General features: G+C 41.8%; 1 protein-coding gene across 1 annotated transcript in view; it reads left to right on the forward strand.

Moving 5' to 3' along the window:
- The window catches only part of CNOT4 (CCR4-NOT transcription complex subunit 4), a 1,808,607-nt gene that overhangs the window by 1,175,115 nt on the left and 621,240 nt on the right, over nucleotides 1–12,252 (forward strand). Inside the window, exon 8 of the mRNA XM_044087468.1 lies at nucleotides 9,637–9,694. Within this exon, the coding sequence (XP_043943403.1) occupies nucleotides 9,637–9,694 (58 nt within the window). The remainder of the gene's footprint in view (nucleotides 1–9,636; nucleotides 9,695–12,252) is intronic.

Consider the following 12,252-nt stretch of genomic DNA (forward strand, 5'->3'; position numbering starts at 1 on the left):
AAGAACATAGTACAGTTGTGTACACTTGCTATAAATGTAGATGTTCGAGTGTATTCACTGTTGCAGTCCTGGTTACCCACCCGCCAGCCTCCTATTTCTCTCTTATTATATCTCTTCTTTCCTTTACTATGCTCAAAAGCCTTTTTGGTGTATTTGCTTTTAGTTGGAGTTATATTTTTTTGTGTTCCAAACTACATGCATATATATAAATATATTTTTTGCGCCCCATTTTGGAAGCACTTGACATCTGGGTCAAGAAAAGCTAATTAAAATGGCGTCTGTTGTGTGTTTTGTACCCCTTACGACCTGACATCATGGAAGAAGAGACAGCAACCGACGCAGGACCTAAGACTTTGTTATTCAGGCCTACTGAGGGCAACCTGCCAGCAGATTACCCAAATGTAATGACTGCAACAGTGAATACACTCTAACATCTATATTTATGGTAAGTGTACACGACTGTACTTTTCAGTCCCAGGGTACGCACAAGAATAAGCAGTGGGGGGTTTCCGCTTCCAAATCGGGGAGTAGTAAGACTCCCCCCTATGGAAAGCTGTCTCAGTGACTTGACTTTAAAACTTCCAAGCATTTCTCAACTGACTGCTCCTTTAGGGTGAAAGATTGCTCTGCAGGCCCAAAACTGGGAACTCATTACCCAGGACAAATTGGTTTTAAATGTAGTTTCCCAAGGATACAGATTTCACTTCCACACGTTACCAACCCCAAACGGTTGGCCAGATCTACCCCCAAATCAGTGAGCAGAGGCTCAAAAGCAAGTACTCTCTCTCTCTCTCAAGCATAAAGGCTATTCAAACTGTACCAGAAAAGAAAAAGGGGCAAGGTTTTTATTCAAGATTTTTCCTGGTACCCAGAAAAGACAATTCATGGCGTCCAATCCTGGGCCTTTCTACTGTAAACACTTTTTTGGTGATTCCAAAATTCAAGATGCTAACTCTTCACCAGCTACTTCCTATGCTTTGCAAAGATGCCTGGTTGGCAAAACTGAATTTAAAGGAAGCCTACCTGCACATCCCAATCCGGGAATCTTGCAGAAGATACCTACGCTTCAAAGCAGGCTACATGCACTCAGTTCTCAGCACTACCCTTTGGCTTATCTACTGCACCCAGGGTATTCACAAAGTGCCTAGCGCCTCTCATTGCATTTTGCAGGCAAAGAAAAATTTGAATATACCCATACTTGGACGATTGTCTAATTCAGGCAGAAAGCCAAGACATACTTTTGAATCATCTGGCATTTGTACAAAAGGTGCTAACTTGTCTGGGGTACACCATAAACGAAAAGAAGTCACATCTGGTACCCTGTCAACAAATTGTATTCCTGGGAGCAAGCTTGAACACATCTTCCCAGATGGTTTTCCTCACGCCAGAGAAACAGATTCATTTGACAACTTACATCAAACTAGTGGCCACAAAGAACCTGCTTATCTGCAAGGCAAATACTACAAGCCTTGGGGTTCATGGCCTCCTGCATTCTTCTAATTCCATATGCAAGACTGCATATGTGGAAACTACAGTGGTATCTAAAAAGCCTATGGTGTCAACATTCTCAGGATCTAGAAGCAATGATTCCTATCATACCTTGCCTACAGCTAGAATTCCTTTGGTGGGCAGAGGCCTGCCACCAAAACAAGGGGCTGCCATTCACTCTACCCCCTGCTGCCGAAACCCTAACAACAGATGCGTCAGACTATGCATGGGGGCTCAGTTGGCAGAGAAGTGCATTCAGGGCAAATGGAACCAAAGTCAAATGCATCTGCATATCAATCAAAAAGAAATGTTAGCTGTACAGAATGCTGTGACAGCCTTCAAGGACCACATTCTTCCAGGACAGTTATGGTAAAGACGGGCAACACCACTGTTATGTGGTACATAAACAAGCAGGGGGGTACACATTCCTAACCCCTCTTCAGACTAGCCATGGTATTGTGGAACACGGCCTTGAGCTACCAAGTACACCTACAAGCTCAATTCCTGCCAGGAGAATTAAATGCACTGAAGACGGACTAAGAAACCTCATGGACCCACATAAGTGGAAACTGGAACCAATGGTTTTCAACATGTTGACAAGCGAATGGGGGACATAGATCTATTTGCCTCCCCCCAGAACTACCAGTTGGACAAATTTTGCAAAAGGACTCCCCACAAACGAGCCTGGAAAATGGATGCTCTGTCCTTCAGCTGGAAAAACGTATCGGTCTACGCCTTCCCCCCCCGCTGCCTCTGCTCTCCATAGTTCTACTAAAAGTCCAACAGGACAAACCAAGGATGATCTTGATTGCTCCAGACTGGCCGCATCAACACTGGTACCCCCTCCTGCGCAGTGTGTCGCAGTTATCTCCATGGCACCTGCCTCTGACCCCTTCCCTGCTGTCTCAGCAGGAGAATCAAATTCTGCACCCTCAGCTTCCAACATTGAACCTTGCAGCCTGGCTAATACCTTAAATTCACCTTTATCCCTCAGCAAACCTGTGATGGATGTCATCTTAGAGGCAAGGATACCTAGTCCTAGAGAATCTTATGCTGAAAAATGGAAAAGATTATGTGCCTGGAACCAATCTTAAGGGATGAGCACAGCAGCACCCAATTTACCTCAGATTTTGCAATACTTAACTGAGATGCTTCACAAGGGCCTGTCTTTTTCCTCCATTAAAATTCATACCTCAGCCATTTCAGCTCATTATAACACAGAACCTCCCCTCTTCTCTCATCCTCTGCTCAAGCAGTATCTCAGAGGGACCAAAAACTTGAGACCACCCAGGAGAGCTCATACCCCTGTCTGGGACCTTAACTTTGCATTGGAGAAACTCACTCTACCTCCTTTCGAGCCAGCTACTACTGCAGACTTAAAATTTCTTTCTTGGAAAACAGTTTTCCTTTTAGCAATCACTTCAGCTAGAAGGATATCTGAATTACAGGCCCTTATGGCAGTGGAGTCTTTCATCATCTTTCATGCAGACAGGGCGTCACTCGTGACCATTCCATCCTTCATGCCCAAAGTGGTATCCACTGTGGCTCGTAATCGGTCCATTCATTTGCCATCCTTCTTTCCTAATCCACAGAACAAAGGGAACGGATTCTGCATTCCTTGGATGTGCACAGACAACTTAGATTCTACTTGGACAGGACTAAACCTCGAAGAAAATCTGAACTGTTGGTAGCATTTGCTGCAGCGGCAGAGGGGAAGGCTATTTAAAAAAAAAAAAAAAAACATTTCTAAATGGATAAGTCATTGCATTCATTTCTGCTGTAAGCACCATGGAAAACCTATCCCCCAGGGGATCAGATCTCACTTCACCAGGGCTGCATCTACTTCTGCAGCCTTCCTCAGAGGTCTTCCTACCAGGGACATCCTAGAAGCTACTACCTGGAGTTCTGTACATACTTTCACCAAGCATTATCATTTGCCAATTTTCTCTAAATCCAGAGCTGGCTTTGCAGCTGCTGTTTTGCAGGGCCTTATAGCTGGCCCTAATGTTATATAAACTCCTCCTCCCAACCATAGCTTTGGGAATCTACCCAAATGTAATGACTGCAACAGTGAAACAAAGAACATTGTACAGTTCTGTACACTTACCATAAATGTAGATGTTCGAGTGTATTCACTGTTACACTCCCTCTAGCCCCCTAACTTCTTCTGGCCATACCTCTACTTTCCTTTACTATGCTTAAAAGCATGTCTTTTTGGTGTATTTGCTTTTTCTTGGAGGTTTACCTTTGTGTTTTTATGTTTATTTGCTCCCCATTAGGGGGGCACCTGACATCTGGGGCAAGAAAAACTGATGTAATTGCATCAGCTGCATGTTTTATACCCCTGACCACCTGACATCATGGAAGAAGGGACCGCAACTGATGCAGGACCCAAGACTTTGTTAATCAGGCCGACTGAGGGCAACCTGCAAACAGATTACCCAAATGTAATGACTGAAAACAGTGAACACACTCTAACATCTACATTTATGGTAAGTGTACACAACTGTACTTTTCCCTCCCTCCAGCCCCCTGGGTTTCTCTATCCTTTCTACCTGTCTTCTTTATGGCCATCTTTTATGGCAGGGGTATTTACTTTTTACTGGAGGTGTTCTACACCATGTAATAGCTTCCTATTTTGGGGGCTCCTGACATCTGGGGCAAGAAAAACTGATGTAATGGCCTCGGCTGCATGTTTTATACCCCTGACAACCTGATGTCTTGGAAGAAGCGACAGCATCAGACGCAGAAATCCCAAGACACTGGTATTCGGGCCGACTGAGGGCTACCTGCAGGCAGATAACCCTAGTGTGATGACTGCAACAGTGAATACACTCTAACATCTACATTTATCGTAAGTGTACACAACTGTATTTGTCTCATTTACACTTTACTTAGCTTAATCTTTCTACGGGGACAGAAAAATGGATAGCTGTGTTACAAATCCCCTTATTTTATTGGGGGCTAAATACTGGAAAGCTTAGTGTCTGTTAAGGTATCGTTTGTCATGATGCAGGTTATGCTTTCATCTTTTTTGCTGATATGTAGAAAATACCTTGACTTTTGTTTGACTAATGCTTGCTTTGACAAATGCAAAATTGATATCTGAATTCCAGGGAATATTTCTTTACTACAAAGTTAAGGTTGTCTGATTTTTTGTTTTATTGTTTGTGACAGTATATTTATTCATAAGGGATATATTAACAAATCTACTGTTGTAAGTTTTCAATACTAGACACAGTAGTTGTAACTTTCAGAGGTGATCCACTGTACGTTTCTACATGAGTAGAAAAAGGAAATGTTTGGCAGTTTGTCTACCATGATTAGAGCAGTGAATTGTTTTATTTTGTATTTGAAATTTGAGACGTCAAGCTATACATTTAAACATTTTTGTTTTTATTTTAGTGTAATTCATTGTTGAATTTGTAGGAATGGGAGTAGCCAGGCCTGCATGGTACTTTATACCAATAAAATTGTGTTTAGTCACAGGTAAGAATAAGTATTTATCTGCCTCATGTATACTTCTGTGTTGGAGAAGTCTGTGTCAGAGCTGAAGAGAATGTGTGTAAGATACAGAAGGGAGAGGGAGGCATACCTATGTTGGCATACTCCAGTATAAGATCTGCTTTATTACCTACAGGAATGGAGGAAGCCAAATGCATTTGCTGTTTTTGAATAGGAGATGAGAGAGGTAAATGGGATTTTAACTTGGATACACGAGTTAATTTTTTGTGTCCTTTCTTTGAAAAGCTTCTGTTATGTTTTTACATACGGTGACTGGGAAAATATTTGAATAAGGTGAGTAAAACCCAAATGTCACTTAGTGTTGCATAACCTCCTGGAAGATCAGCTGTTACAATAAATAACCCATCATAAGTGATCCCTACTTTGTGTAGGAATCTGTATCCCTGCTTTCACAAGGATTGGATCTTCATTTGGGATTAACCTTGTTTCTTCCTGGAAGTGGTTTCTAAGTTGTATATGTAACAGTTCTTTCAGCTCCCTTCTTTTTTTGCAGTGGCAGAAAGCAAGGATTGGGAAGCTGTTCACACCCTGTATTCCTTCAGTGAGCTTCACTGCCCCATGAAACAGGTGCACAAGTTTATTTAAACTGAAAAAAAAAACTGTTACATTACCTTTGCTATGGCTCTTACCATGTGAGTTGTCATTTGATTTATTGTTTTGCTATCAAGTGTCAGATTGCCTGCTGGTGACTGCCGCTGTCATTGCCCACTCCGTTTAATGAAATGGCTGCCTCTTTAGTGCTGTAGTAATGCATGTATTGCTTGCATTTATGTCGTGACCACTTGGTCTTCCTATGCAGGCCTTCACCAAGCATTGTCATTTTGACCGCCACCTTTGGAGCTGGATCTCTTTTGGTAAGGTGGTATTTTAGAACTCAGCTCTGTATTTGTGTTCCAGTCAAGGATTCATCAAGAAAGGATCCCCAGAGTTGGATTTAAATCATTTTCTTACCATATCATTTGCTCCTTGGAAAGACACACTAGCTGGATTTATTGTACCTTTTCTCTCAATCTCTGTATTTTTGGAGCACCTCCTTCATTTAGCCTCCACTCTTGGAACTTGGGTAAGTATTTAGTTGTGTTACTTTGTCATAGACTTCACACCCTCAATGGTTTATCTTTACTTGTGGCGAAAGTATATATTAGGTGCAAACTTGTGTGGACTTTGGGGGAAGGAACTTTATTATTTATCTGACATGCTTAGTCACAGAATGCATTAGAAAAACAACAGAGGTATCCCTGAAGGTTATGCTGCCTTCAAGCACAGTGGATGCCATCAGTACCCTGGATTCCATCAGCTGCAAGGAAGAAAACAGAGCATATACAGGGACTGAAACACACAGCGGATTTCTTTTTACATACAAACTTCAAGAAGGATAAGCCAAGTATAGTGATATTCCAACAAAAGTGAACAGATAAAACAATGCAAGTATAGTACCAGTATGGCACAAATACACTAAATATATAAAAATTATATATTCCCCTAAATCTACTCAGAATGATCAGTTGAACATTGGTTTCCTTGATCAAATTATTTAGATGAGTGCATTCATTGTTGCATTGACTTAATCAGATCTGTTTGGATTTGTCCATCTTTGTGCTAAGAGTTGAACTCATCCTTGTGGGTCTTCACTACCTTGCTACCATTTTGCTGTATCTAGACAATCCAACCCATCCGTTATCTCTATTTGGAGTTCCCTTACAGGTGGGTAGGTATGCCATTGTATATCCTAGTACAATGAAGACTCCTTTCCGTTTTCATCTGGAATGTCCTCTTTCACTTGTTGATGGGTGAGTGGGTTTAACTTGTGGTAGAGTTGAAGTCTCTGCTTGGTGAATTCCCTACTCTTACTTTACTTTTGCCCTTAAGTCTATTTAGAGCTGTAGGATGGGGCATTCATTTATCTGTGAGGTGTTGTGGACCCTTTAGCTCTGCCCTCCCCTTCTCTCTTTAAGGGAGGGATTCTTTATGCTTTCTGTCCCAGGCTGTCTTCTGTAGGTCTTTGCAGTTTCAGGTAGTCTCAAAGGCTAAGTCTGAACCGGTTTGGATGTTTTCTTCTTTTTAAGTGGAAGTGGTATGAGGGTTTACCCCTCATTCCATTGTCCTGAAAGGAAGTTTTCATGCACAGGCCCTTGTATTTTCCTTGCTTGATTGTATCCATTGTGTTGATGGTGGCATGGCCTTATGGGGCAGGCTGTTGCATCCTCAGAAGTGGCTAGTTTGAGTGTGATGGGCTATCTTCTAGAACATTCGGTTGTGGACATTGACCTTGTAATGTAAGTGAATTGATTTCTTAGTGCCGGTAGACTTTCTGCCAACTGGTGCAGAGTGTGGTGTAATATGCTTCTCTTTGGCATAGCTGCTTCCAGGATTGCCTTTCACCAGGCTGATTTAAGGTCAGTAAACACGATAGGCAACAACTGCTAAACAGGATACCAGGACCAGCAATGAACAACCAGGAGATATTTAATGGTAAAACATCCACCGACTAAGCGCTTTCACCTAAAAAGGCATCATCAGAGTCGGTTAACATTCAACAAACAACATATTTAAAGCATTTAGGACAAATTAATTAATGACATCATATTTGAATACACCAATGAGCCAAAACACCGCTGCAACCTATTTAAAAAGGCAATACCTATTCTAAAAACAAAAAAACATAAACAAAAGCAACTGAAGCATAGGCAAGGAGCATTCTAACCACAAATTACTCAGTACAAACAATCTAAACAATTGTTGTAATGATTTAAAACATATATCGTACTGTGAACTTTGAATAAGTGACATTGAATAAGTGACATTGACTGTAACAATATAAAACATATATCAATTACCCTTTTAGTTATATGCAATTTGCTTTGTTTTTTAAAACTGGCTTGATGGATATATAATCATTAATGCCAGGAAACCTCATGGCATTAAGCCTCACCTGCCATTCAACTTCTAATAGGGCCACCTTGTTACATACATCACCCCCTTGATCTTCATAGATTCTATCTATAACAAAAAATAAGAATTTTTTAAAAACCTTACATTGACAACTATGTACAAACAGGGCATTATGTTGATCTTTCTGCCAACTGGTGCAAAGTGTGGTGTAATATGCTTCTCTTTGGCATAGCTGCTTTCCAGGATTGCCTTTCACCAAGCTGATTTAAGGTGCTCGTCATCCACTTCTGAGGTATCTTTCCTTTGTGTGTGTGTACGCTCGCGCGTCTTTTGACTCTGGCTTTCTGCTTAGTTGTATTCCACTGCTCATCCTTGCTGATTATTATATAATTTGCTTCCTGGTTGTGTTTACTGTTTTTTGACTGGACCCATTCATAGGATAGATCAAAGAAGATCAGTGATGTTAACTGTTAATGACAGTCTTGCTGTATCACTTGATTTTTGAAGCGGATCACCTTTAATGGGTGAGTGCTTTCATGCCATCCCTGTGGTGGAGTTGTATAGTCTCTCCAATCAGCCTTGGCTACTGGACTTCTTGTATATTGGCAAGTGTAAACTTTGTGTATCACATGCTAGCAGTGGGGACCAGTACTTTATTCGTGGTTTGCAGGCGCTTACTTTCTAGTGGTAGGGTATTCAGGCTGTGGGTGCAGGATGCAAATGTACTCGTGGTATGCATTTTGGTAAGTACATATCTATCCCTGAGCAGAGGAGACTCTGGAATAACATGCAAGATGCTTATTGGTGGACAGGATAAACCCAGCTGTAGAACCGTTCAAGGAGGGTTTTGTTAAACATTCGACTGAGATGGTAAGAAATTATCCATTTTATAACACTTTGTCAACTGTACCAAGAAAGTAATAGCTGTACAGTTAGACGTATCTTTTGAGTTTAACTTTTGTGACAGGTTACATAAGACAACAAGGCCTCTCTGAAAAATAGAAATAGGGTTAGCCAGAGATGAACTCTGATAACGGAGGCCTACCTTGTCAGGTGGACATAGTGACATGGATGGTTACTTTGCTACATGCATGTGACTGCTTGCAGGTGCTAGAAGTTGCAGCCATTAACTTGGGACATTGGCTTTGTTAACCAAGCTGATGGTGATAGCCCCATTAGTGTGTGGCTTGTAGGACTCTTGTAGAAAGGGCAGAGGAAGGGCCCTTATGGTGACATATGGGTGCTGTTGTCAGCACTGAGGTTAGTTAGGGCCTAACTAAAAATGCCATCTCGATGTGAACAAGAACACACACTCATGGCTGTCTGGATGATGGCTGGCCCCTCCACTTCTCTCACTTCTGCACCAAGGATTTCTAAGTGGTAGTATGGCAAATTAGCCCGACACCAATAAGAAGAATGCTGATGCTAGAGTCATTAAAAAAAATCCTCCATGGTCAGTGAAACAGCAGACATTAAGGAACAAGTAAGTAACATAATGATTTTGTTGTTTTTTTCCCTTGTATATGTTAATTTAACTCTTTACAAATAAAGGTTCTAAAATAACACATTACCTTGTGAGTTCTTCATTTCTTCTAAAACTGTTGCCATTGTAGCTTCAATATGCAGTTGCATGGTGGCTAAAAATGTTTCTTGCGTTTTTCAGGACAAGCATTTGAAATGTAGCTCTCCTAGAATTTATCGCCTCTGTTTTTCTCCTTTTTATTTTCCCAGCTTGGGTGACAAACTTCCAGAATCACACAGTATAGGCAACGGTGAAAACTCACACCAGGTATTGAGAAGTCTTCACTTTATTTTAATAGCATTTGTTAGCATGTATGTAGGCTTCAGCCATAATTGTAGGGCATCCTGTCTTACAAATTTTGTAGCAGAGTGTAAAACAGGATGGTAATGTGAGTGTAGAACTATTTTGGACTGGAATTCTGTCACTTTTGATTGCTGTTTGTTGAAAGAAGCAGTGTTGTGTGTGGTGTGGTAACAATAATAACCTTTTCAGTGTTAAGCAATAGTTATTTACAGATAAGCCGTTAGGAGAGAGGACCCTTAAAACAAAACCACATAGTGTATACTAACTAGCTGTTTGAACAGTGATCATTTGTAGAATTTATTTACACATCTTAGCAAGAGAATTTGGTGTGCTGTTCTTCGTGTTTCACTGTTGCAGTCACATTTGGGTTATCTGCTTGCAGTACCCCTCAGTCAGCCTGATTATCAAAGTCTTGTGTCCTGCGTCGATTGCTGTCTCGTCTTCCATGATGTCCAGCATTCAGGGGTGTAAAACAAGCAGCCGATGCCATTACATCAGTCTTTCTTGCCATGTGGTGCCTAAAGCAGAAGCAGTTCGCAAGTGCCGGTCGGCCGACTCCTGAAATTTTCGTTTTTGTGTTTCAGAACCAAAGTCTTCAACTAAGCTAAGTACCCCATTGGGTAACCTTTTTCTTGCTCTAAACTGATGTCAGTAAAAGTTAACAATTGTATTTCTTGTGGAAAGCAAATACCTCATAAAGATTTTCATTTGTACTGCATTCCTTGCTTAGTCCCAGACCAGGATGTACCTCGCTTGTCTGTCTTGTGCCTTATTCAAACTGCGAACTATTAGTAGTCGGTTCATTTAAGCTTCTAATTATTTTGGTACACTGTTCAATTATCCAGAAATGGCTTCGGTAAGCCACCCAACTACCGACATTCCGAAAAAACGCAAAGATAAAGACAGACCGCATAGGTTCAAAGCTGCCTACGACACTTCTCCTAAGCTAGTCGCCAGTTTGCCGGTACTCAGTGAGGTGCTTTCGCAGCCCCTGATGCCTGCTTCTTCAGATTCGCAGGCCTCTACTGAGACCCATTCAGAGTCCGGTATGCCACGAGTTGCTTCCTCGACTCTGGAACCTGCGGATGTCTCTACCTTGGATGGGTCCAGAGCCGCTGTGCAGGCACCGGCTTCTGAGAGTGTATTCAGGCCTACTGACTTGCATATTAAACAGATGCCATCTTCTTCAAGGCCTAAAACTCGATCCATGCCTAGAAAACCGACACCTAGACCGCATGGTCAGGCCCCTAAGCCTAAAAAAACAAATGATAAGAATGGCTGAAGACATTATTACTCTAATCAGGGGAAGTCACCCTTCCCCCTCTGAGACCTAGGACTGATTTTCCTTCTGATTCTTCTGATCGGGGCTTTGAAATTTCTGTTTCCACTGATGACCAGGATTTACCCTTATCTACCTATGAGAATTCTCATGCAGAGGACTCCATTCCCTCTGCTTCCCCTCCAGAGGATTTCTCTTTCAGTGAAACCTTGCATACTCTTAGGGAGCATTTTCGCTGGGAAATCCAGGATTACTCTGACTCCAAAAAGAGGCTTAGGTATTTCTCCCTCCTGCTCCCAGAAAACCTGATGGGTATTACAGGGTTCCTGACTGTTACAAGTTCCTTTTTAAAAATTCTACTGCGGATCCTGAGACCATTTCACAGGGACCCAAGGGCATTAAAGCCAGTACTGCCAAAAATACTACCCCCTCTGATAGAGATTCCAGGGCGCTGGACAGATGGGGTAAGAAGGTGTACACTTTTACAACCTTGGCCATTAGGGCCTTAAACTGCCAGTTTCATATGTTAAAGTATCAGCAGCATATTATTGGATTGCTTTAACCGAAATTTATGTTGATCCCTGATTGCGCTGAAAATAAAGATTTACAGGATTTAATGCATTCTGCTGAACAACTTGGAAAACATACTTTGCAATGTGGTTTTGATTCATTAGAGGCATCTTGCAGGGCTGCTGTCACTGTGTCTGTACTTAGAAGGCATGCTTGGCTTAAGGAGCAATCTTTGCCAGATCATGTTAAGGTTAAATTGCTGGATGCTTAAACCAAGATTGCCTGTTTGGCAACAAAGCAGAAGTAGTACTTAAAAAGATGGAGGAAGAAGCTAAATCTATGCAAACTGTTAGATTTCTGCAAGTACAGCCTCCCAGATTTAGTAGGCATTATCCCTCTAAGAATTGGTCCTTTCCTGCTTCTTCCAGGCCTTCGCAGTCCAAACCCAGAACCAGCAGAACACCCATGCTGCAGTCCCGAGAGACTCACAGGACTAAGCAGTGGGTCTCTCCCACTTTCAAAGCAGGAAGTAGTAAGACTCCCCCCATGGTAAACTGTCTCTGTGACTTAACTTTAAACCTTCCAAGCCCTGCTCAACTGACTGTTCCTTTAGGGGGCAAGATTGCCCTGCAGGTAAAAAAATTGGGAACTCATTACCCAGGACAAATGCGTTTTAAATATAGTTCCCAAGGATACAGATTCCACTTCCACTCCTTACCAACCCCAAACGGTT

This window comes from Protopterus annectens, chromosome 11.part0, assembly GCF_019279795.1.
Source record: "Protopterus annectens isolate FY-2018-M chromosome 11.part0, PAN1.0, whole genome shotgun sequence".
NCBI classification, from domain to species: domain Eukaryota; kingdom Metazoa; phylum Chordata; order Ceratodontiformes; family Protopteridae; genus Protopterus; species Protopterus annectens.